The sequence below is a fragment of the Oncorhynchus mykiss genome, chromosome 6 (genome assembly GCF_013265735.2).
Source record: "Oncorhynchus mykiss isolate Arlee chromosome 6, USDA_OmykA_1.1, whole genome shotgun sequence".
Lineage (NCBI taxonomy): Eukaryota > Metazoa > Chordata > Actinopteri > Salmoniformes > Salmonidae > Oncorhynchus > Oncorhynchus mykiss.
This window is the reverse complement of record NC_048570.1, coordinates 26,673,190-26,700,971: the sequence shown is the minus strand read 5'-3', so window position 1 is coordinate 26,700,971 and position 27,782 is coordinate 26,673,190. Positions and strand designations below refer to the sequence as shown.

Below are 27,782 nucleotides of genomic sequence, written 5' to 3'. Positions count from 1 at the left end.
GCTGCTTCATCAGCTTCTTGATATGCCACACCTGTCAGATGGATGGATTATCTTGCCAAAGGAGAAATGCTCGCTGACAGGGATGTTAACAAATTTGTTCAGAAGATTTGAGAGAAATAAGCTTTTTGTGAGTATGGAATATTTCTGGGATCTTTTATTTCAGCTCATGAAACATGGGACCAACACTGTACATGTTGCGTTTATATTTTTGTTCAGTGTAAGTTAGATGTTTTACCACACAGTACCACTCTCCACTATTCCCCTAAACAACCCCTAGTTACGGGGCTTTCATTCAGATCAGTGTTTCTCAACCTCTGACCGTGGATAGGCACTGGTCCCTGGGATGAAACCGATTTATTCTCATCTCAAGTGCTAGTTTGAATGTAAGCGGTTCTAGAAGCGGGAAGGACAATAGCCTGCTGGTCCCCTAAAACAAGTTGATAAAGCTTGTTTAAGAAAATAGTGCAGAAAATTTGATAACATTTTCCCTCCCACTTCATTCATAGTGTCAACATGTTTATTCTCAGCATGATCATTTAAAACAGATACTGACATAAACATATACACTTTTTGAGTGTCCTTATCTTTTTTCCCCATGTCTGCAGGATCCCTGATGCGACGTAGATGGTTCATGATCCCATTGTTGGTGCAGGGCTGGCTGCTAGCGTCTCCAATCAGTGAGCGAGCCTGTCCTCAAAGCTGTAGATGTGATGGGAAAATAGTATACTGTGAGTCCAATGCCTTCCGGGATGTGCCAAACAATGTGTCTGTGGGATGCCAGGGCCTCTCTCTGCGCTACAACAGTTTAGTGAATCTCAGAGCTAGTCAGTTCGCAGGCCTCAGTCAGCTTGTTTGGCTTTATCTCGACCACAACTACATTAACACAGTGGACAGCCAAGCCTTCCATGGGGTACGGAGGCTCAAGGAGTTGATTCTCAGCTCTAACAAGATCACACAGCTACAAAACAACACTTTCCATACTGTCCCTAACTTACGCAATCTTGACCTTTCTTACAACAAGCTGCAGGCCCTCCAGCCCAGTCAATTTCAGGGCATGCGGAAGTTGCTTAGTCTCCACTTGCGGTCTAACTCCCTGAAAACTGTCCCAATGCGTGTTTTTCAGGATTTGCGCAATTTGGAGTTCCTCGATCTAGGCTACAATCGATTGCGAAGCCTGACTCGAAATGCTTTTGCTGGGCTGCTCAAGTTGATCGAGCTTCATTTGGAACACAATCAATTCTCAAAGATCAACTTCTCTCACTTTCCCCGCCTCACCAACCTGCGGGCACTCTATTTGCAATGGAACCGAATTAAGTCAATAAACCAGGGTCTAACCTGGACGTGGACGTCCTTGCAAAAACTGGACCTTTCTGGAAATGAACTGCAAGTTGTGGATGCCAGTACGTACCAATGTCTCCCCAACCTACAGACCCTGAACTTGGACTCCAATAAGCTTCGCAACATGTCCCAGGAGACAGTGGATGCCTGGATCTCCCTCACCACCATCAGTCTAGCTGGTAATGTGTGGTACTGTAGCCCTACCATCTGCCCCTTAGTGGCCTGGCTGAGGAACTTCAAGGGGAACAAGGAGACCACTATGATTTGTGCTGGGCCTAAGGAGGCCCAAGGAGAGAAAGTGATCGATGCAGTAGAGACATTTAGTATCTGCAAGGTCACTCCCACCACCCCTTTTGTCTCAACCACAGCCTCCCTCAACATCCCATCTCAGCCTGAGCTCCTGCCCCTTCCCACGTTGTCTCGGGTTGAAGAGGAGTTGACTCGCAGTGCTACGACCATTCCGTCTCCTTCAGGGGTCTCCCCTACCACCCCAGAGCAAGACTTTGAGTATGTGTCTCTCCATAAGATTATTGCTGGCTGTGTGGCACTTTTCCTGTCGGTGGCTATAATTCTCCTGGTTATTTATGTGTCCTGGAAGCGCTACCCCAACAGCATTAAGCAGCTCCAGCAGCGCTCCATGGTCAAAAAGCAGCAAAAGAATGTGCGGGAAACAGAAAGCACTCTCAGCTCACCTCTGCAAGAGTATTATGTGGACTACAAACCTGCAAACTCTGCAACTATGGATGTGCTGGTTAATGGGACTGGACCCTACACATACACAATCTCAGGCTCCAGAGAATGTGAGGTATGATCCATTTCCACTGCGGGGCACCAGAGGTAAATTTCTCAGTGATTTTGGGGATAAAAATATATTTTACATTATCCTCTTGCTCTGTTTGTTTGTTGGATAGGAAATATGAGTCAATGCATTGTGACTTGAGTCATAACATGCCAGGCTAGTTCAGATCCATTTGTAAACCCAGATCATGTTGTAAAGTACAGTATGCCTCTTTCAGTCAAAAAATAAGCATCATGAATTGATTAAGAGAGAGTGAAGCTTGAGCTTTCCTGCACTCCTGTTTGAATATATATCTTACTGTAGGCAAAATAGAATGTTTTTTTTTTTTTACATACCATATCAAGTCACTGTGCAGTGAGTCTTTGCCTATCGTGTATATTCGCTACAACAGCAAACCTTGCCGATGGCTTTTTTATGTGGTAAAATGTCACTATTGTCTTATTTGAACCCTCTCACTCTCTTACTTACTATCTTGATTGTGATAAATTGACAGAGGCTATACCTTTATCACCTCTCGGGTGTAATGGCTTGTATATTACATGACATTAAAGCTCAGTAAAGGTATTGAATTATCAAGTACAGGAGATCCTCAGTAGAGGATAAGTTCGATCTAAAGTATTATCTCAAACCTGGCCTCTCTCTCTCTATGCCTCTTTCATTAGATGTTTCTGGTTCTAGCCAAAGAGGTGCAAAACCAGGCAGGTTTTTGTTGACAATGTAGTACCACAGTAAGCAGATGCCCTTGATGTTGTAAGACTGCAATCAGGCTGTTTTCTTACAGTTTATAAACAGGACATTGGAAGTCTGCATTGGAGATCTGACACTGAGTGGTTTAGAACTGAGTAACAGAGGAATGTATACTGTAAAGCAGTGTTTCCCAACCAGGGGTACTACAGGGGGTACTTGAGATGACTCATGAGACCATAGGACTACTGGTAAGATGCACATGAGGGGTACTTCAGGGGTACTCCGGGCAGAGCAATATTCAGTTTGTGGTACAATAACCGAAAAAGGTTGGACACTACTGAGGTAGAGGTAGAAGGGAAAGGCAGAGAAGGAAAGTGGAAACAAGGTTCATGGACTAGAAAGGTTTTCCCTTTACTACTTTTACCCTTTAACATATCACCACTATTTTATCCAACCACCTGTGTTTCCCCTGATGTCTCTCAAAGCCTCATTTGATAAAGATTAAGCAGATTTATGGTCATCAGTTCATTGATTTGTTTCCCAGCCAAAATAATTATTGGAAAGAGAGGGGACATTGCGTAATTGCGCCACCAGATGAACAAAAACACAGGGAGCCCCAGCAGATCTCATACTGTTAAGCTTTACAAATTGAGCATAACAATAATGTGAACTGATATTATGGCCCTCTGGCCCCCTTAATTACAAGCCATCTAATCAGATTAAGCCAGTCTATTTCGCACATTTTACCTTACAGCTGCAGTATTACAGTATACCATACATTGAAATAATACTTATCAAAAGTAAAGCAATGGCATTCATATTTTGACCACTGAAGATGGAAATTCATGCTGCATAGCTTCTTTTTACATGACCATTTCTCAGGACCACAGACAGATGCTAAGGTGTTGAGGGAGGAAGTCGCACAGAAATACTTATTGATTTGCCCATGCTTAATTAGGCACTTTTGCGTGTGCCCTCTTTCCCTGATGCCATGTATCTGCCTTTCCCTGTATTGCTGCTGGTTGGCCTTTGGCAGAATAGTAGATAATGATTAACAGGGCATGCTTTGCTTAGGGAGATATAGCAGGGCCACTTAAGTCTGCACCTTTCTCTCTGACTCAGTGTTCCCTTTGGTAGCCAAAAGGCCCATACACATTGGAGTGGAGAAAGGTTGCTCATGAATTGCACCAATATTATAGAAGGTAGTTTCTATTTCCTATAATTTTTTAGCACCACTTACCAGTGCTTTGCCTCGTTATAGTATGTTTTTCTTCATTTCCTCCTCAAGTATCTCAAATCCCACATAACACACCGAAGGCGAAAGCACAAATGTATTTTAGATGCATGTTCTCAGTAATGTCATCCATTATTAAGTGCACAGGTGCAGAACAGTTTCTAGTCAGGAGGACGTCCTCTGCAGAACATTTCTCAACCACAGTCTGCAGGAGAAAGCTGAGGTGAGAAGAACTGAGGCAGTCTGTCTATCTTGCTCTTATATGAGAATGAGGCGATTCCAAACCAGGACAGCCCAAAAATATTTTGGGTATCTGAAATTGTCACAATTTGTTTTTAGAAAATCATGATGAACGTTAAGAATCTGTTCTTAACTGGCTAGCCTACTTAAATGATGGTTAAATAAAAATAATAATAAAATCCTTCTGCTGCTCTATCGTTTGCTGCATACTTTAGTCTGAGACTGCCATCATTGAAGTCATTTGTGGTGATGATGGGCACAAGGGGTGTTATACAAAAAAAGTTTGGGTAGCCAAGCAAGATGAAAGTTGTCATTTTAGGCCCTTTTTAGGCCTATACATGCTTCCTGTAAGACCCTATTGTCTGTGAAACGTACCTGATACAAACAACATCTTGGTATATTTATGCTCACAAAATGTTACATTAATTTATCCAACATCAAACATATTTATATTAATATTTCAAAAGTACCCTTGCATCCTGTAAAATCCTGTGATCCGTGAACCGCACATGATACAGACAAATATTGGTGTCATTATAGTCCTTACAGTGTGCTTTAAGGTATTATATTATCTCAATGTACTCCTTTTTATTTTGTTAATTTCTAGACATGTTGTAAGGAAAAAATATTTTCAAACCGGTGTAATCTGGCACCTTCTACCATACCCCGTTCAAAGGCACTTCCATTTTTTGTCTTTCCCATTCACACTCTGAATGGCACACATACACAATCCATGTCTCAATTGTCTCAAGGCTTAAAAATCCTTCTTTAATCTGTCTCCTCCCCTTCATTTACACCGATTTGAAGTGGATTTAACAGGTGACACCAATAAGGGATCATAGCTTTTACCTGGTCAGTCCTCCCAATGAAGTATCTATGTGACAATTTCCAGAACAATCGGAGATCCCAAAAATATTTTTGGGCTGTCCTGGCTTGGATTTGTCCAATGTGGTATATGAGAGCACTAAATGGAATACTTAATCTGTTTTCTGTTGGCAGAATAACTAATAGCCTTGCAGATGAAAAGAGCAGAGGTTTTCCTCATCTCTATTATCCCTTGTCCTCTCTTCCTCAATGGGCAGTCAGAGCAGTTGGAAGTGTAATAGGATTTCTGTAGTTCTCTTTTATGCCAAACATCAGAATGCAGAGCAAGCTTAAACATGTCCTCTGAATATAAGACAATTAACATTTGAATTACATTTTTGGTCACATTTCATTTTCAGGTGGAAACATTTCAAGCCCCAATAGCCCTACTTTCTTGTCTCTACAATCTAATTTTGCCCTCCCTCTTGCTTTGTAATGTAAAAGCTGTTAGTTTGTGTTTTCAAGCTGTGATCTCATGTTACAACCTGGTCTCAGAGAATTTTGTATTATTTTGTATGTACAGTACCAGCCTAAAGTTTAACCACACCTACTCATTCAAGGGTTTTTCTTTATTTTTAACTATTTTCTTCATTGTGTCAAAAATAGGAAGTAACACATATGGAATCATGTAGTAACCTAAAAAGTGTTAAACAAATCAAAATATAGATGCCAAGAGTGTGCAAAGCTGTCATCAAGGCAAAGGGTGGCTACTTTGAAGAATCTCAAATATAAAATATATGGACTTTTTTGGTTACTACATGATTCCACGTGTTGTTTCATTGTGTTGATGTCTTAACTATTATTATACAATGTAGACAATAGTCAAAATAAAGAAAAACCCTTGAATGAGTAGGTGTGTCCAAACTTTTGACTTGTACAGTAAATCCGAGACACACCATTTAGTATGATATGTTATGTTTCGTATGGTATGTATTAATTTGTGGATGTCCATCATCCATTTCGTATGATATGTTACGAATTTGAAAAACGTACACAATGTTACAAATTTGCAAAATGTACAATATGTTACAAATTTGAATAGCTGGCTAACATCAGCTAGGCTAGGGTTTATGGATAAGGTTAGGGTTAAGGCTAAGAGTTAGGTTAAAGGGTTAAGGTTAGAGTTAGAGGAAGGGTTAGCTAAAAGAGTTAAGGTTAGGTTGAGGGGAAGGGTTAGCTAACATGCTAATTAAAGTAGCTAAAAAGTAGTAAGTAGTTGAAAGGTTGCTAATTAGCTAAAATGCTAAAGTTGTCTGTGATGAGGTTCAAACACACAACCTTTGGGTTGCTAGTCGTTTGTGTTATACGGCTACTTATCCACCCCAACCAACCACCCTACTTTCCTTTTTGCCTTAAGTAACCTTCTGTGTATGTAACCATATCAAACGTAACATATCATACTAATTTGAGTGGCCCATATTTACATTTTCTATGTTACATATATTCTATGAGACCAGGCTGCATGTCTGTGAGTCATTCAGTACAGAGGGAGATGTAATGATATAGTAAAGCCCAGAATCTCTCCTTCCTCTATGGCTCCCCTGGTCTGTTTATGTTTCAAGTATCACTCCCTTTCTTTTGAAATCAAGGAAAGAGTTTCTGTATAGGTTGATTTGATTTATAGAAATTAGATATGAGTATGGCTCAATCAGACATAGTGTAATGTCCTTGGTTAAACAAGTGGACAGCATCCCCCCCAATATTCCTCAACAGTACTCAATGGCTAGTTCATGAAACCATTATTCAGATTAATCTTTTAATTGGAATGGAGATGCCATGACCCAGTCCTTTATACTGATCAATTTTCCTTCCATTTTCTGAATGGAAATATATTTGACTGATAATTGTTTACAGGTTCCTATGGTTTTATACCATTCTTACCTCATTTATCATCTCTGCTACAGCTTCTTGTAGCCTATAGTATATCAATAGATGGAACGTTTGTCAATGGAAAACATGATATTTCCAACTCTTTTTCTATGGAAAAATCATAATCAGATCCATTATGATTTAGTTTGATAAGGTTTTGTCCATATCAGTGGTGCTGACATCTTCAGCTTTAAAAAAAAAGCTCAAGTACCTCATGTGAGGTTATTGCTGTTCTGTTCTGCGCTGCATCCATGTCGTTGTCATGTGCTCCATTTTGTTTTGTTGTTACATTACATTTTGTGTGACAGAGAGAGTGAGTGGATGGAAGTGGATTGGGAGGAAAGGGAGAGGGATCAATGTTCTGTAAAACATTCTCATCACAGATAAATCAGTGGGTGAGATTATCCTTTGACCGGAGAACAGAAGCATTTCATCAATTGGAGATCAGGAGTGTGTATCAATCTCCCTCCCCATGCATGTTTGACATTATTGAATCCTCCCGTTTATGGCAATTCTTCTCGATCTCAGTCAATCTCTTTCTGTAGTGATTGAAGCCCAACGTCCAGAGAGTATACTGGAGGGCATGCTTAGCAAGAGAATGGTACTATCCAGTGTTTACATGAGTGACAGAAGTTAAGTTGTTTAAATAAATGCATTTGTACCCAAATAAACAGGCGTTTATAAAATACAATGTGTACAATCTGTGTACTAACGACCAAGAATATGATGAGCAAGACACAAACTGGTGTGTGTGTGTGTGCATGCTTAGAGAATTAACTGAATTTAACACATATTTATGGTTGTGTATTGAATCAAGGCTCTGCATATGGAAAAGTCTTTATTGTGTCATCTTAACATTGAGTCTGGTTTCATTCACAATTGAAGGCCAATCCTTGAACATATGTTGAGTGGGCATTGTTTTGATATTTTTAGAAACTATTTGAATGAAATGTATTGTAACAAATTGGCAGAGCTGCCAACCCAGATATGTAATGGAACCCTGTGAGAGCCCAGGCTAAAAGGTTAATTGGTCGTTATCCAGTGATTGATGTCAAGGTTGTCTAGACATGCCAAATTAGCAGTGTCTGAGGTGAGATGAAGATGGGTAATGGCTCATGAGACAGGGGGTAGCCTGGAAGTTTATACAGAATTGCTTTGGGAGAAGTTAGATACAATATGCTGCTCAAAAAGCTGTCAGATACCATGAGACTGATTGACTTTTGACTTTTTGGGTATACCGCCCTCGTAGGTTCAATTGATTTCATCACACTCGCACTGCTCATGGCAACCTTGTTCTCAACTCTTTTGATCAAAACAAACTGTAGTTGGAGACGTCAGGTTGACTATAGCTGAATTAAAGCACCTCAAACATATGTTGATAAAACCCCATTTCTCACAGACTAATTGTAGGCCTGTTGTTGTATTACAGAATTATGTGTATGCATTACTGAATACTCATTAGCTAGCACCCATTATACAGCCATTACAGAAATCTGAGGGTCTAAATCTGAAGCCTGCAGTACATATTATGGTGGAAAGATGGGGAGGTAAATATTGGTAAGGTAGTGTCAATATTTAAGGGCACTGACAACCTGCCTGGTTTTAGAACAACTGAGTTATAGCTCTCTCTCTATCACCTTCCCCCTCTCTCTCTCTCCTATCCCTCTCTCACCTTCCTCTCTCTCGCTCTCTCCCTCTCACCTTCCTATCTCTGCCTCTCATTAATCATTTGCTGGTGACACAGACATTGCGCTGTGGCCCAGTCCCTCTGAAGGTCATGCCTTGTGAATCAGCAGACAGCACCCAGAGAGCAGCTCTACAAACAGGGGCCTGTAGCTGGCTCTGGAGAGATGCTGAGTTCATGTCTTACACTGGGGCGCACAAATATTATGTGTCAGACAAGCAGAGGGAGTTCAAACAGGCTGAAATCTGAGAAAACACTGTGCTTTTTGACATTGGATTGTGTTTGTGTGAGCCTGACTTAGAAGGCCACATTTGTTTTCATATTTTTTTTACACACTTCAAAAGCACTTGCACTGATATTTGATGTTTGGACCCCCATGTCACTGTTGCCTCTCAAACAAGACTGCAATGAATCAGCATCTGAATACAAACCTACAATGTGTTTTTTAGGACTCTTTTAGTTGTTTTGGCCAATTTCATTCGCTTGAATTTACTTTGTATTGCATTGGCTTGGTTATTTTGACAACATGAATGCTCGTATAGCAGTTGTACATCTGTCCTCAATGGGGGTCTGATGTAGTTTTTAGTGAGGAAAAACCACCCTCTCTTCTTCCCTCTGCTTTCTTCTCTTATTTCCTCTCCCCTCTTTCCTCCCCCTTCTCCCATCTCCCCCTAAGCTCAGCCAGCCTTCATGGGAGTGCATACAATAAACAGCTCAGAAGGATTAGTGGCCAGAGTTCCTACTAACCAACTCATTGCCCCACAAAATTGTATTTGTGCCCTTATTTCCACCAAGGTCCTCTCGACACTGCCTCGGCCACAATGAGGAAAAAGGCCACCAGGCTGGCAGAGATGTTCCATTGGGTAGAGGTTCAGTTACTTCAGTTGTCATGGAGCAATACATGACAAATGAAGTGGCTGGCACCAGCTACTGCTAGGGGGAGGCCGCTTCAGAATACTAATGTCATTTCTGTCTGAATCTGGACGACGAGGAGGGGGAAGTCTCAGGTTTGGCATTAACTGGAAGGATTTTTCACTTGAAATGTTGAAATAGATTCATTGGTAATGATCTCTTCAATAGAGCCACTTCTACAGCATGGACACAACAGTAACAACCAATAAGGATGTCATGGAGAGGCATTCCTAACCTTTTGAAATGACAGTATAATGGGGGATATTTATTTGTCTATATAGGCTAGGATAATGACATTAAAACCACACATGCCGTTTGTGACGGGGACTTCAGTGTGTGTGGGAGTGATAGAGGAGTGGTCCATCTGAGGAGATTAATGGTTAAACCCTAATCTGCTTGTGTTATTTATTTCTGAAGAGAGCCCTGTTGGATAATCAAACTGTGGCAAAATGGATCCATTAAACCTTGTAATCAATTACATTTAGTGCCCTCAATCCTGCATGGCTGAAAGAACAGATGTAGGCTAGTATTTCACCACCCAAACTCCTGTCAGCATCCTGAGCCTCACCAGTACTGCCACATCAGAATACACAGCTACCGAATCAGCATTTTCAAAGGGAGCTTTATGAAGATGATTACCAGATGCTCGTCTTCTCTGTAACTCTCCTCGCCATAAAGCCCCCCCTTTGTCATCTGATTTGTTGATGGCTGTGACGTCCTCTCCATCCCTTCTTTTTTTTGTTTGACCAACTTTTATTTATTTAGTATTTTTTTGTGAGGGGTTCAGATCCCAGACAGGCAATACTATTCAAATTGTACATATATAAAGAAACAAAAAACAGTAGATTAAAAAAACAAACATTATTTGTCCTGTCTGTCCCATCTCCTCCCCCCGTTCTCAGTAGGTGTGACCCATTCCTATTCCCACCTCCCTCCCTCCCTCTCTCCCCCCACTGGCTCATGTTGTGGACATATCTATGCATGAAACAAAGCGTCATGGGCAACTCATCTTATGTTTGTATAATTATTTGTGGGACCAAGGCACACATGAATAGAATCAGCCTGCATACATCGATATTCGATACAGATATTAAAAATACAATTGATACGTTCAAACATGATTACATTACATGAACTCATAATAAGCTTTTGACCTTTTCGATTCCTCTACTGAATGTATCTAATATTGTTTCCTTGGCGCTGTTCAAAAGAGCTATGGAGTGCTCTAGTGAAAGAATGTCAAGGAAGTTGTGTACCCCTCGAGTTATGCTGAGTTTATGTGGAGGCTTCCATCTGGTCACTAACATTATTTTTGCCGCAGTCAGTCCAGACAACCATACTCGTTTCTGTGGTACTATGAGAGTCAGTGAAGAGTCATACTTCAACAATAATATATTGGTTGAGATAGGGAATGGCAGCACCAACTATACTCGACACAGACCTGGCAACTTGTGACCAAAAGGTCTTCACACTGGGGCAGTCCCACATCATGTGCATGTAGGCTCCAATATTTTTTGAGAACACAACAGACAATTTGGAATAGAAGCAAGTTTAAATTGACAGTGTTTCCGGAGTAAAATAACATCTGTGAATTAATTTGTAGTGTATTAGTTGATGATTCAAATTCCAGGAGGACATTGAGATATTGTTTTAGACTCTTTTCCAATCTGTATTTTGTTTGTAATCTTTAATATCTCTATTCCATACCATAACTATTCATATTGGTTTACAGAGGGCTTCTAGTAGTTTTTTTTATATAGATTGGATACAAAACCTCCACTTCTGTTTTGACTGACTAAAATCTCAGCGAGTGGATGGAATGGGAGTGGTTGACTCTATAAGTGTGCATAGCGGCTCTTAACTGCAAAAAAAAAATATCTAAATGATGAACGATAAATTAGACATATTTTTTAGGTCATGAAAGGTTAATAAACCTTCATCATTCATTATGTCCAGAAGTTTAATTTCTTGTTCAGACCATTGTTTTAAAAAAGTAGGTTTCCCTCCCAAAGGTAGGGAGTTATTCCTAAATATTGTTGTTTGGTTATGCCATTGCACTTCCCAATTACCCAGTTTCTCAATTTGTTGCCAGGTCTGTATTGAGTGGGTGATGATTGGTCCAAACTGAGTACGGCAAAATATAGGAGTTAAGGCAGAGAATTGTACATCTTTCAATGTAAATGGTGACACTATATTTTCCTCTGTTTCCAACCAAGGAAGAAATTTTATCTTGATCAAGTTGGGTAAACCTAGACCCCCAAAACCTTTGGGTTGCTGGAGTGTACTCATTTTAATTCTGTGATGTTTCCATTTCCATATAAAATTCAAGACTAAACTTTGGATCTTTTCCCAGTATCCTAATAGCGAGGACAAAGGAAGCATGCTAACAAAGAAATTGTCAAGACAAGAAAAGACATTCATTTTGACTTTTGAAATTCGTCCTGATGAAGTTAATGTTCGTTTAAACCATCTGGCGAGATCTGCTATAATTGCAGTTGTGACATTTTGTAGTTCTCCAAAACAATTTTATTTAGAGAGGGAAAAATGTCAATGCCCAGATATTTCAAATGGGTCACAATTGGTATCTTCAATTCTATATTGAGATTTAACATTGCTTTGTTAAGTGGGAGCAGACATGATTTAGTGAAGTTGATCTTAACACTTGATATACTGCTGAATTGTCTGAATATACTTAATACATTAGGGAATTAGGGAGGGATTGTGGTACATAGTCAAGGTACAATAATATGCCATCTGCATACAATGCGATTTGGTGGCATGTGCCCTTAACTGATATTTGCCCTATACCTTGGGATTTACATATTTTTTTTTTAGCTAGTCTCCAGTGATAGGGCAAATAGGAGGCTGGATGCTGGACAGCCTTGGCAAGTTCCCCATTTGATGGCGAACTGTGAGGAGCATTGGTGACCCATCAAGACCATCGCAGAGGGGTTACTAGACAGTGTTTTTAACATAGTCATAAACATTTTGCCAAATCCCATACATTCCATATTAGCTGTGGGAAGTAGTCGCAGCACCCCCAAACCACATCTCGCGGCTTTGCCTCCTGTAGTATACCAGAGGTAGGACCATTCAAGACGGTCAAAACCCTTCTATGCATCAATTGAAAGGACTGCACAGGGGGTGGTATATTAGGTGTAATATGTATTATATGTACAGTAGGATATGTCTCAGATTGTCTGACGTCAGTTGTCATGGAGCAATAAATACAAAATTAAGTGGCTGACTACTGCTTGGGGGAGGCTACTTTGGAATGATTTTTTGCTTAGATATGATATGTTGAAATGGATTCATTGGTAGCAATCTCTTCAATAGAGCCATTTCTACAGCATGGACACAACAATAACAACCAATAAGGATGTCATGGAGAGGCATTCCTAACCTTTTTGAAATGACAGTATAATGGGGGGATATTTATTTGTCTATATAGGCTAGGATAATGACATTAAAACCACACATGTCGTTTGTGACGGGGACTTCAGTGTGTGTGGGAGTGATAGAGGAGTGGTCCATCTGAGGAGATTAATGGTTAAACCCTAATCTGCTTGTGTTATTTATTTCTGAAGAGAGCCCTGTTGGATAATCAAACTGTGGCAAAATGGATCCATTAAACCTTATAATCAATTACATGTAGTGCCCTCAATCCTGCATGGCTGAAAGAACAGATGTAGGCTAGTATTTCACCCAAACTCCTGTCAGCATCCTGAGCCTCACCAGTACTGCCACATCAGAATACACAACTCCTGAATCAGCATTTTCAAAGAGAGCTTTATGAAGATGATTACCGGGTGCTCCTCTTCTCTATATCTCTCCTCGCCATAAAGCCATAAAGCCCCCCCTTTGTCATCTGATTTATTGGTGGCTGTGAATTCCTCTCTATCCCTTCCTATTTCACAGCTAAATTATACATGCAATAGGAAATTACTTGTTCACAAGATAGCTATTTTCATCCTTCCCTTATAACTCCTATAGATTATTGATAACCAGACCAGGTCTGGTCAGGAGCAGAGATGGGCACTATTTCTGTTACATGTATTTGAAATATGTATTTAAATTACTCCTGATTATTTAGCATTTTTTTTATTACAAGTGACTGAACTACACTCCAATGTATTTTGTAACAAGATACCTTCGAGAGCTATAATTTGTATTTTCAAAATACTAAATACTTTTCTATAAAGAAATCACATCTGTCCACAATTTTGTGGCCCCCTTTCACCCTGTATTGCTATCAGAAGAAGCACTATGGTGTGATAAGAGCGTCTGCTAAATGAACTAAATATAAATGTATTTGTAAATATTAACAATTGCAAAGCATGCTGAGGATTATTCAAATGATAAAAAAGGCCAATAGTAATACCCAATGTTAGGTGGTGGACCGTATGAAGCTATCTTAAAAACAAAACAAATCCAAGCAGTGGGAGGTCTGTTTTGACTGTCTTGTCCCGTTCCTTGTATATATCGTTTTTCTTCATAAATATTTTTATTGTTTTAAATCTCATTTTCCATCTATGGACTGAAAATACTCTCCTGCAACATGCCTCACCCAATGTGTTATGGATCTGCTATTTTTACACTTTTGAACCGGAACCCCTTTCATAGGCTAGCCAGCTAACTAGCTACGAGCTAGTCTACAGTTAGCCACTGCTAGCGGTCATCACCGTTAACTCGGACTGCCAGCCTCAGCCCGGGCAACTCCTGCCAGCCTGCACAATGTGATATCTACCCAGAGCATATCGGACTGCTTTTCTCTACCACATCTCCGGATTCCTACCGCAAGCTCTGAACCTTTACTCGGATCATCGTAGCTAGCTAGCTGCTATCCGGGTGGCTACTCCTGTCTAACTTCTCTGTCCCAAAGCAAACACCAGTTAGCCTGGAGCTAGCCTCGAACTAGGCTCCTGGCTATCCGAAGAGATCCATCAAGCAATCCCTGGGCTTCAATTTCCTCTTTTGCCAATTGGCCTGGACCCTTTGCTGCCGACACGGAGCCCCGCGATCCATCACGACTGGTCTACCGACGTAACCGTCTTAGGGGGTTTCAACAAGCTCTTCCATTGCGACGTCCCCCTGAGGCACATCTGCTAGCCTGCTGCTAGCCCTGGCCTGCTAGCTGTCTGAATCGCTGTGCCTCCACCTCACCTATCTATTCACTGGACCCTATGATCACTTGGCTACACATACCTCTCCCTAATGTCAATTACCTTGTCTATTGCTGTTTTGGTTAGTAATTTTTGTCTTATTTCACTGTAGATCCTCCAGCCCTGCACAATATGCCTTAGCTGGCTCTTATGTTCCACCCCCCCACACATGGCTTAAATGGTGCCTCTAGAGACAAAACCTCTCTCATCATCACTCAATGCCTAGGCTTAACTCCACTGTACTCACATCCTACCATAACCTTGTCTGTACATTATGCCTTAAATCTATTTTTCCGCGCCCAGAAACCTGCTCCTTTTACTCTCTGTTCTGAACGCAATAGACAACCAGTTATTTTAGCCTTTAGCTGTACTCTTATCCTACTCCTCCTTTGTTCCTCTGGTGATGTAGAGGTTAACCCAGGCCCTGCAGCCCACAGCATCACTCCCATTCCCCAGGCGCTCTCATTTGTTGACTTCTGTAACCGTAAAAGCATTGGTTTCATGCATGTTAACATTAGAAGCCTCCTCCCTAAGTTGGTTTTAATCAGTGCTTTAGAACACTCCGCCATCCCGGATGTCCTAGCCGTGTCTGAATCCTGGCTTAGGAAGGCCACCAAAAATTCTGACATTTCCATACCTAACTATAACATTTTCCGACAAGATAGAACTGCCAAAGGGGGTGGAGTTGCAATCTACTGCAGAGCATCCAGAGTTCAGTCACACTAGCCAGGTCTGTGCCCAAACAATACGAACTTGTACTTTTAAAAATCCACCTTTCCAGGAACAAGTCTCTCACCGTTGCAGCTTGTTATAGACCCCCCTAGGCCCCCAGTTGTACCCTGGACACCATATCTGAATTGATCGCCCCCATCTATCTTCAGAGTTCGTACTGTTAGGTGACCTAAACTGGGACATGCTTAACAGCCCGGCCATCCTACAATCTAAGCTAGATGCCCTCAATCTCACACAAATCATCAAGGAACCTACCAGGTAAACCCTAAATCCGTAACCATGGGCACCCTCTTAGATATCATCCTGACCAACCTACCCTCTAAATACACCTCTGCTGTCTTCAACTTCAAACAGCCACCCCTCATCACTGTCAAACGCTCCCTAAAACACTTTAGGCGAGCAGGCGAGCAGGCCTTGCTAATCGACCTGGCCTGGGTATCCTGGAAGGATATTGACCTCATCCCGTCAGTAGAGGATGCCTGATTGCTCTTCAAAAGTGCTTTCTTCGCCATCTTAAATATGCATGCCCCATTCAAAAAATGTAGGACTAGGAACAGATATAGCCCTTGGTTCACCCCGGACTTGACTTCCCTTGACCAGCACAAAAACATCCTGTGGCGTTCTGCATTAGCATCAAATAGGCCCCGCGAAATGCAACTTTTCAGGGAAGTCAGGAACCAATATACTCAGTCAGTTAGGAAAGCTAAGGCTAGCTTTTTCAAACAGAAATTTTGCTTCCTGTAGCACTAATTCCAAAAAGTTTTGGGACACTGTAAAGTCCATGGAGAATAAGAGCACCTCCTCCCGGCTGCCCACTGCACTGAGGATAGGAAACACTGCCACCACCAATAAGTCTACGATAATCGATCATTTCAATAAGCATTTTTCCACGGCTGGCCATGCTTTACACCTGGCTGGCTACCCCTACCCCGGCAAGCATCTCAGCACCACCTGCAGCAACTTGCCCAACCCTCCCGCTTCTCCTTCACCCAAAACCAGACAGCTGATGCTCTGAAAGAACTGCCAAATCTTTATCCCTACAAATCAACTGGGCTAGACAATCTGGACCCTCTCTTTCTAAAATTATCTGCCGGAATTGTCGCAACCCCTATTACTAGCCTATTCAGCATCTCTTTCGTATCGTCTGAGATCCCCAAAGATTGGAAAACTGCCGCGGTCATCCCCCTCTTCAAAGGGGGAGACACTAGACCCAAACTGTTATAGACCTATATCCATCCTGCCCTGCCTTTCTAAAATCTTCGAAAGTAAATTTAACCTCTCTGATCTACCCATCCCGGATCCGGGATCGTGAATACAGATTCAAGCTCATTACCATTACGCAACGTTAACTATTCATGAAAATCGCAAATGAAATGAAATAAATATGCTAGCTCTCAAACTTAGCCTTTTGTTAACAACACTGTCATCTCAGATTTTCAAAATATGCTTCTCAACCATTGGAAAACAATCATTTGTGTAACAGTAGCTAGCTAGCGTAGCATTTAGCATTAGCATTATCGTTAGCATTTAGCAGGCAACATTTTCACAAAAACCAGAAAAGCATTCAAATAAAATCATTTACCTTTGAAGAACTTCAGATGTTTTCAATGAGGAGACTCTGTTAGATAGCAAATGTTCAGTTTTTCCTGAAAGATTATTTGTTTAGGAGAAATCGCTCCGTTTGGTGCGTCACGTTTTGCTACCAAAAAAAAACGAAAATCCAGTCATCAATATGCCAAACTTTTTTCCAAATTAACTCCATAATATCGACTGAAACATGGCAAACGTTGTTTAGAACCAATCCTCAAGGTGTTTTTCACATATCTCTTCCATGATATATCCTTCGTGGAAGTGTGCTTTCTGTTCTGAATCCCAGGAGAAAATGACCGCAATTGAAGATTACGCACAAATGTACACAAAGGCCACCAGGCGGACCCCTGGAAAATGTAGTCTCTTATGGCCAATCTTCCAATGATATGCCTACAAATACGTCACAATGCTGCAGACATCTTGAAGAAACGACAGAAAGGGCAGTCTCGTTCCTGCTGCAGTCACAGCCATATAAGGAGACATTTGAAAACAGAGCTTCAGGATTTCTGCTCATTTCCTGTTCGAAGTTTCATCTTGGTTTCGCCTGTAGAATGAGTTCTGTGGCACTCACAGATAATATCTTTGCAGTTTTGGAAACGTTAGACTGTTTTCTTTCCAAAGCTGTCAATTATATGCATAGTCGAGCATCTTTTCGTGACAAAATATTGCGCTTAAAACGGGCACGTTTTTTTATCCAATAATGAAATAGCGCCCCTATAGACTTAACAGGTTTTAATAAACAGATCACCGACCATTTCGAATTCCACCGTACCTTCTCCACTTTGCAATCTGGTTTCCGAGCTGGTCATGGGTGCACCTCAGCCATGCTCAAGGTCCTAAACGATATCATAACCATCATCGATAAAAGACAGTACTGTTTTGTTTAATTTGTATTTAATTCTAAGTGAGTCAAAGCATGCATACGCAATTAATAGACTACAATGATCTAATACAATGAAAGGTTGTTTAAATGCTTGTCAGAGCCGTGTGTATAGGTGGCAGGGAAGTCAGGCGCAGGAGAGTCAAACGGAGTGTAAATGGAGTCTTTTAATATAAGTCCACTTAACATGCTCCAAACACTAAATACGTACATACATAAACGAACATGGGTACGAGGACCCGTCGCGCAGCTATACAACAAAAAACAACCCTTGACATAAAACAATCTCTGACGACAAAGAAATGAGGGGAAACAGAGGGTTAAATACACAACAGGTAATGAATGGGTTTGAAAACAGGTGTGTGGGAAGACAAGACAAAACCAATGGAAAATTTAAAATGGATCAATGATGGCTAAAAGGCCCGAGCACCGCCCGAACAAGGAGAGGCAACGACTTCGGGAGAAGTCGTGACAATGCTGAGCGCTTTAAGTCCCTTTAAAAAAAATTATTTCACCTTTACTCAACCAGGTAGGCTAGTTGAGAACATGTTCTCATTAACAACTGCGACCTAGCCAAGATAAAGCAAAGCAGTGCGACACAAACAGCAACACAGAGTTACACATGGAATAAACAAACATACAGTCAATAACACTATAGAAAAAGTCTATATACAGTGTGTGCAAATGAGGTAAGGCAATAAATAGGCCATAGTGGCGAAATAATTACAATTGAGCAATTAAACACTGGAGTGATAGATGTGCAGAAGATGAATGTACAAGTAGAGATACTGGGGTGCAAAGGAGCAAAAAATAAAAATAAATAACAGTATGGGGATGAGGTAGTTGGATGGGCAATTTATAGATGGGCTATGTACAGGTGCAGTGATCTGTGAGCTGGTCTGATAGCTGGTGCTTAAAGCTAGTGAGGGAGATATGAGTCTCCAGCTTCAGTGACTTTTGCAGTTCGTCCAGTCATTGTCAGCAGAGAACTGGAAGGAAAGGCGGCCAAAGAGGAATTGGCTTTGGAGGTGACCAGTGAAATATACTTGCTGGAGCGTATGCTGCTGGTGGGTGCTGCTATGGTGATCAGTGAGCTGAGATAAGGTGAGGCTTTACCTAGCAAAGACTTATAGATGACCTGGAGCCAGAGGGTTTGGCGACAAATATGAAGCGAGGGCCAGCCAACGAGAGCATACAGGTTGCAGTGGTGGGTAGTATGTGGGGCTTTGGTGACAAAACGGATGGTACTATGATAGACTACATCCAATTTGCTGAGTAGAATGTTGGAGGCTATTTTGTAAATGACATCGCCGAAGTCAAAGATCGGCAGGATAGTCAGTTTTGAGGGTATGTTTGGCAGCATGAGTGAAGGATGCTTTGTTGTGAAATAGGAAGCCAATTCTAGATTTAATTTTGGATTGGAGATGCTTAATGTGAGTCTGGAAGGAGAGTTTACAGTCTAACCAGACACCTAGGTATTTGTAGTTGTCCACATATTCTATGTCAGAACCGTCCAGAGTAGTGATGCTGGATGGGCGGGCAGATGCGGGCAACAATTGGTTGAAGAGCATGCATTTAGTTTTACTTGCATTTAAGAGAAGTTGGAGGCCACGGAAGGAGAGTTGTATGGCATCCCTACCAGGCTATTGTGTCGCACTCGCAAATACTTCACAATGTATTTATTTGTAGGCTATAGCCTTGAAATAATATTGCCTAAATAATTCATTTTTGTTCCTTCTTAGGCTCCTGTCTGGCTCCTGACCTATTTAGAGTGTTTATATGATGTTTAATATGACATGTAGCCTATTTGAAATCATGTTCGCTTCTTACATTCACCTTTTCATGTTTACTCAAATAGTTTTCATTCAAATCTATATGTTTTGGTTTCAATACTTAAAAACCAATTGGTAGGTCCTGGTAGTCACAAAAATAGATGGATGTTGGTTAAATTGTCATTTTAATGAATGGAGCAAATTTGGAGTGGTAGTTTTTTCCTGTAAGTGCGGAGCAGTTTTTAGTGGAGCGGTTGGAAAGAACATGGAGCGGTTGGAAAGAACATGGAGCAGTGCACACAGGACGAGAGAGAATTTTGAGGTGACAGACAGACAGTGACCCATTCAATACCGCCTTGCACACTCTTGCCTGCATCTAGCTGATCTAGGGCTACTCTTTAGTCCGACAGTTGCAAACGAGAGTTTCTATTGGACAAATTCAGGTATGTTTATCCCTGTTTCGTTCCGTTTGCTTCCGTCTAAGAAACATTTTCAACAGAATCGGTGGAATGAATACACCCCTGATCACGCATAAACACAGTTCCCTTTCATAGCAGCCACATTGTATTCCTTTTTGCATCTATATGCTTTCCTCATCTTAAATTCACAACACATTAGCTGTATGTGACCAGGCAAAAAAAACTTTCCAAGTCAAACCATATCATAACTGCTACACACAGCCTATATTGTTGTCACGATATTAGCTACAATCATGCAGTAATGTTAGTGTATAGTCAGTAAGCAGTTTAGCAGTTACACCAGCGGGCGCCGGTGGCAATAAATTAGTAAAACCAAGAGCTTACCTTGACTTGGAAGAGTTCCAGTGTTGTGTTGGATAGTCATAGCCAGCTAGCTAAAATAGCATCCCTCTGTTTGAGCAGGGTGTTTGAATAGGCTAAACTAGCTAGCTGCATTTGTTAGCTACAGTAATTAAGTGAAACTGAAAGGTTAAAAAAATATATGAAATCTCTCTTGCTTCTCCATTTAAAAATGATTTGTTCAAAACTGTTGTCTTTCTCTCTTTGAGTCAACTACTCACCACATGTACTGCAGTGCTAGCTAGCTGTAGCTTATGCTTTCAGTACTAGATTCATTCTCTGATCCTTTTGTATTGAAGTCAATGTACCCAGAGGAGGACGTAAGCTAGCAGAGACGTGAATATATTTAAGATAAAACTATCTAAAAAGGATAACTTTTTAAATATTTTAAACATTTTATTTTTATGAAATTGACTGAGGAGGATGATCCTCCCCTTCCTCCTCGTCAGTGGTTACAACAGACAACGCTCTAGGATCGGTCTTTGTTGAGCTGTCTATTGGGCTGTAGTCCGCTGGCAGGTATACAGTTGTTTCCCCTGTTGATATGTGTTTTCCTATTCTATTGCTTCTTCCTCCTCCACTGCTCTGTCAATAGACTGTTCCTCTGGCATTATACTCCAGGGTAGTGGGTTCAATTCTCCTGGCCACCCATACGTAAAATGTATGCATGCATGACTGTAAATCGCTTTGGATAAATGCGTCTACTAAATGGCATATATTATTAACAATTAATAACAAAATGGTATTAGCCATCATGTTTCACAAATATTCTTCTGGAAAGGAAGCTACACACATAAACAATATACAGTCATTTGAGACATAATGAAATGCATCAAATGATTGTTTTCTCATTATTCTGCACGTTCCTAAAGTACATTGTTTGTCTTAGTCTGTCAGTGTTATCACAGTGACACACTGTAAAAAATAATTTGTTGTTTCAACTTGTTATTTCCAGTCATCTAGTTGCGTGGCCTTTTTCAAGCTCAGAGTACTTCACATTTAACATTATCCTAGCTTTTATTACATTTATTTCGACTAACAATAGACACTTAATTTGATATATTATTCCATAAAAACATTTGGAAAGTTTAGTTATTTTAAATGAAGCAAAATGTAGGTTAAAAAATACAATTAAGTTAAGTCAACTTTAACGTTTGTCGTTGTAACTATTTTGAGTTTAATCCATTTCCAGTTTTGTAATGTCAAATGTTAACTAATCTTAACTAATCAAATAAACCTAAGTCAACCTAACAAGAAATGTGGAGTTCTAATAACTAAAGCTATATTATTGTTGACAAATGAAAGACAGTTAAGTCCACTTATTCATTTTTCAGTATAACTTACTATTCTCATTTGAATCAACTTAAACATTTATTACATCAACAATAAATGTTGAGTTAGCATAGCTAAAGCAACATTTATGTTGACAAATGTTAAAAAATCATGTCACTATAACCGACCATTTATAGTTGAATTAATTTCACATTTTGTCAAGTCAACTTTCAATTTAGTTATTGTAACCATGTATTAATAAACATGTCCTAAATGCTCATTACGTCAGTGCAGAGCAAGCCGTTTGGTGTGTTCTTGACCTCATGTATGATCACATGCTTTATCACAAGAGACATGTTTACAATTCCAGATGGCAACGGGTTGTCTGCTCAACTGCCCTCCACTACAACTAGAATACCAATTTTCACTGGAGGTTGACTTCCACCATTTAAATCAGTTGCTGTTCTGTGAGGGGAGTAGTAATCACACCCACAAATGCTGATGCTCCAGATACTAAACTAGTCTAAAGAAGGCCAGTTTTATTGCTTCTTTAATCAGGACAACAGTTTTCAGCTGTGCTAACATAATTGCAAAAGGGTTTTCTAATGATCAATTAGCCTTTTAAAATTATTAACTTGGATTAGCTAACACAACGTGCCATTGGAACACAAGTGTGATGGTTGCTGATAATGGGCCTCTGTACGCCTATGTAGATATTTCACAAAAAATCAGTTGTTTCCAGCTACTATAGTCATTTACAACATTAACAATGTCTACACTGTATTTCTGATCAATTTTATGTTATTTTAATGGATAATGGACATTTCTAAGTGACCCCAAACTTTTGAACGGTAGTGTACCTAAAAAGTATACCTCAAACATTTTGGGTAATCCATGTTCAGACAATAAAGAAGTCCAATCAAAGTGGCAAAGGCATTTGGGACATTGTGAAGCTCATGTATGATCACCTGCTTTTCTATCACAAGGGCAACGTCCACATTGTCAGCTGGAATTGGGCCATCTGCTACAGCTCCATCCACAATGTCAAGGATACCGATTTTCACTCCGCATGTCACTTCCTCAGAATCAGTAGTCTTCTGAAAAACAGAACAAAAATAGGCAAAGATTTGTCCTACAAAACATCCTCCAATACAATCTTTCTGTGAAGCTGTCTGCAAATGTACTGTTGCATATTGATGCAGGCAAGTGGGGTGGCAGGTAGCCTAGTGGTCAAGAGTGTTGCACCAGTAAACAAGCATGGTCCTTAAGCACGTCAGTCAACCATGTTTGCTCCCAGGTCTAGATAGAATGCGTTCTTAGTTGAGGTAAAACATGTCTGTTCTTTTCCTATTTGCAAAAAAACTATTGATTGTCCGCTATAGCGCCACAAAGGCCCATGGTCATCCAACATTCTTTAAAAAACTGTGCTTTGCCTCAAAACGTATGGTCCAAAAATCTATCAATGGGCCAAAGCTGTGAATCAATTGAGCATAATGCTCAAGAAAATGGTGTTTGGGACAAAGTTTGTAGTCTGAGAATTCCTCTTTCAACACGTTCCTATGGTCAGATATTTTTTGACTCGAGGTAACAAGGTTTCAGTAGTAAAGTGGGTTGAAGCCAGAATATCAGCAATATCCTTCAAGTCTAATAATATTTCCAAATATTTCTAATTTTCAGGAATCTTGTCACCAATTTTTAGGAGCAGTAATCTCAAAAGAGTCCAGTTCTCATGACTATCGCTTCCGATTGACCCCTTTAACTGAAAATACTTTATAATTACCTTTGGTTTGTTTGTTTTATCTGAGAATGTGTTTGAAAAAAGAATGAATTGCAGCATTTAACTCCTCAAAACTAAAAGAATGTTTCGATATCAATCTCCTTAGGCACAAACTTATATCTACTAGTACAATGCCTTCAAAAAGGTTGTGGAGGGAATCAGGAGGAATTCCTTTAATGGTGGTAAAATGTACAAGCCCGATTACACAGTCACACTTCACTCCATTCAATGTGTGCAAATCTTAATTTCTCTGAAGTTCGAAGACGGTTTTCTTATGTGACTCAACTGTTTGATGTGGAAAGAGTCCCTCTCTCACTTCCCGAGTTTGTATCTCTACCCAACTTGCTAAACAAAACCTACAGAACTTGTCAATAGTAAAGCTTTCCTGAAAGCCAGAGAGGGAGTGGGCACCTAAATGATCTGCCGTCACATATAGCACAGTCCCTTTAACACTTACTCCCAATTTTTTGCACGAATAGCCCTTGTTGTTCAAGAACTTCAATGTCTTTTAGTAGTGGTTTTAAAATTGTATCATAACCATATGTTTTCAAATCATTGCTCTTACACAAAATAGCAAGATAGATGGATTGCAAAAATGACCTAAATCTTACAGGTAAATTTGCGATGACCCAGTATATGGCACACACTTTATGATTTTTCCTAGATGTACCCAATGGGTTGCACACTTCAAAATTGTCTATGTATAATCCAAGAGCAATGCTTAGTTCTTCTGAAGATGGTAATTGGTTATCTTTATAATATTGTCCATCTCTGTATGTTTCAAACAGACCATTTTGCCTTCTTGTTTCAACTTCCTCTGTCTGTAGGATTTTGTCTAGGACATCATTCCGATTCAAGAGCTCTGTTAAGTTTCAAAACTGGGACATAAGTATAGGTTCTCTTTAGAGCTTCATCAAGAACATACTCCACTGGCGCAATTATGGTAAATTATTATTGTAAAAATATTTTCTCCTGTAGTTGGTACTAAGAAGACCCACCTTTGATAGGGTGGCCAAAGGATTTGTAGTCTGAAATGTTATGGCTGTAATGAGAGAGTCCTCTAAAGTACAGTTATTCTGTACTAATACGGTTTGAATTGCCTTTTTGGTAAGTTCGCTGGAAGCTGAGACAATACTATGAAGTTCCTCAACTATTTTCTGGGTTGCTGCCTTGAAGACATGCAAAATAGTTTGCATTCGAAGAAACAATGATGCTAGTTTGTGTTTCAGTGACTCCTCTAAATCTTCATCACCTCCATTCTCGCAGTTTGATATGGAAACGTCAAGATCGAATATGTCCTCAGTTTCTGTATCCTCAATACTGGCACAAACATGTGCAGTGTGATTTGTTTTAAAGTCGACAATGTTCTGGCGTACTGAAACAATGTTTCCTACTTCTGTGTGACTTGAAAGAGGTGTGCACAACAGATTTAAAGCTGCAATCTTGAAAAAGGCATCGGACTGTTTCCTTATTATTGAAATGACTTCTCAAATGAGAAAAGTACTGCTTAACATTACCGGGCTCAGAAAAATTAGAGGTCACATTTTATACAAGCAGTAACTGTTTCATGAACATTTCTTCGGTGTTGAGTCAAATGCTTCTTGAGTGCTATTTCTGTTTGAAAGGTGCACGGACACTCTTGATAGATACATGGTAATGGACATGTTCTTGCATCTCTTGAATTTGTAATGTCTAATAAGGATGCGTTGATTTGATGTGTCAAATCTGCAGTACTTACATACTTACAGTTGCACTTCATCCATTGAAGGAATAATGCTTTTGGAGATCCAAGAATCTAAAAAAGGATGTTTCAATAAAAAAAATGTATTCACTTTAGTTAATATGTTAATTATTAACAAATTATTCTGAAATTGATTAGGAATTCAAGATATAAGTGCTGTCTAGGTAATCCTGTTTACTAAATCAAATCAAATTTAATTTGTCACATACACATGGTTAGCAGATGTTAATGCGAGTGTAGCGAAATGCTTGTGTTTCTAGTTTCAACAATGTAGTAATAACCAACGAGTAATCTAACCTAACAATTTCACAACAGCTACCTTTATACACACACAAATGTAAAGGGATGAAGAATATGTACATAAAGATATATGAATGAGTGATGGTACAGAACGGCATAGGCAAGATGCAGTAGATGGTATCGAGTACAGTATATACATATGAGATGAATAATGTAGGGTATGTAAACATTATATTAAGTGACATTGTTTAAAGTGGCTAGTCATACATGTATTACATAAAGATGGCAAGATGCAGTAGATGGTATAGAGTACAGTATATACATATGAGATGAGTAATGTAGGTTATGCAAACATCATATTAAGTGGCATTGTTTAAAGTGGCTAGTGATACATTTTTTACATGTATGGCAGCAGCCACTCAATGTTAGGGGTGGCTGTTTAACAGTCTGATGGCCTTGAGATAGAAACTGAAAAACAGCTTCTCAGTCCCTGCTTTGATGCACCTGTACTGACCTCGCCTTCTGGATGATAGCGGGGTGAACAGGCAGTGGCTCGGGTGGTTGTTGTCCTTGATGATCTTTATGGCCTTCCTGTGACATTGGGTGGTGTAGGTGTCCTGGAGGGCAGGTAGTTTGCCCCCGGTGATGCGTTGTGCAGACCTCACTACCCACTGGAGAGCCTTACGGTTGTGGACGGAGCAGATGCTGTACCAGGCGGTGATACAGACCGACAGGATGCTCTCAATTGTACATCTGTAAAAATTTGTGAGTGCTTTGGTGACAAGCCAAATTTCTTCAGCCTCCTGAGGTTGAAAAGGCGTTGCTGCGCCTTCTTCACCACGCTGTTTGTGGGGGTGGACCAATTCAGTTTGTCCGTGATGTGTACGCCGAGGAACTTAAAACTTTCTACCCTCTCCACTACTGTCCCGTCGATGTGGATAGGGGGGTGCTCCCTGCTGTTTCCTGAAGTCCACAATCATCTCCTTTGTTTTGTTGACGTTGAGTGTGAGGTTATTTTCCTGACACCACACTCTGAGGGCCCTCACCTCCTCCCTGTAGGCCGTCTCGTCGTTGTTGGTAATCAAGCCTACCACTGTAGTGTCGTCTGCAAACTTGATGATTGAGTTGGAGGTGTGCATAACCACAGCAGTCATGGGTGAACAGGGAGTACAGGAGAGGGCTCCCTTGTGGGGCCCCAGTGTTGAGGATCAGCGGGGTGGAGATGTTGTTACCTAACCTCACCACCTGGGGACAGTGCAAAATACATTTTTATAGCATGGTTTCTTTAACATAACATCTCATTACACCCAAACTAACAATTGTAAAATAACAAAATATATACTAACATTACTACTTGCAAGATTAGGCTAAGATTAGGCACATGTACTGGAGCCCCACAAGGGTGCGTTCTGAGCCCTCTCCTGTACTCCCTGTTCACCCATGACTGCTGTGGCCATGCTAAGCTACAATTATACTACAGTACACGTAGCAGAATTGCACAAGTAATCCGATTTAAACTGATATCTTCTTACGGACGTGGTTCCTGCACAGGAACACATCAGCGGAAATTTCAGAGCGCCACCTATAGTACTATAGTATAGTACTCGATAAATCTCAAACTTTCATTAAAACACACATGCAAGATACTCAATTAAAGCTACACTTGTTGTGAATCTAGCCAACATGTCAGATTTGTAACATGCTTTTTGGCGAAAGCATGAGAAGCTATTATCTGATAGCATGCACCCCCCCAAAATACCTGAACGAGACCTAAACAAAAGATTTTGCGGTAGCCGGCGCTACACAAAACGCAGAAATAAAATATAAAACATTCATTACCTTTGACGAGCTTCTTTGTTGGCACTCCTATATGTCCCATAAACATCACAATTGGGTCTTTTTCCCGATTAAATCCGTCAAAGAATGCCAAAAATGTCCATTTATGAAGGCCGTCTGATCCAGGGAAAATGCACCGTTACACGACGCAACGTCACTTTTTAAAATTAACAAAGTTGCCTATAAACTTTTACAAATCACTTCAAACTACTTTTGTAAACCAACTTTAGGTATTAATAAACGTTAATAATCGATAAAATTGATCACGGGGCGATCTGTATTCGATAGCAGCAAGTCTTGAAATCATCGTCCATTTTTTTTCCCTTTCATAATTT

The 27,782-nt window shown here is 40.3% G+C and overlaps 1 protein-coding gene across 1 annotated transcript in view; it reads left to right on the top strand.

The window, feature by feature from the left end:
- LOC110525621 (leucine-rich repeat transmembrane neuronal protein 4-like) overlaps nt 1–27,782 on the top strand; it is a 69,138-nt gene that overhangs the window by 10,427 nt on the left and 30,929 nt on the right. Inside the window, exon 2 of the mRNA XM_021605905.2 lies at nt 606–2,175. Within this exon, the coding sequence (XP_021461580.1) occupies nt 606–2,149 (1,544 nt within the window). The 3' untranslated portion in view covers nt 2,150–2,175. The remainder of the gene's footprint in view (nt 1–605; nt 2,176–27,782) is intronic.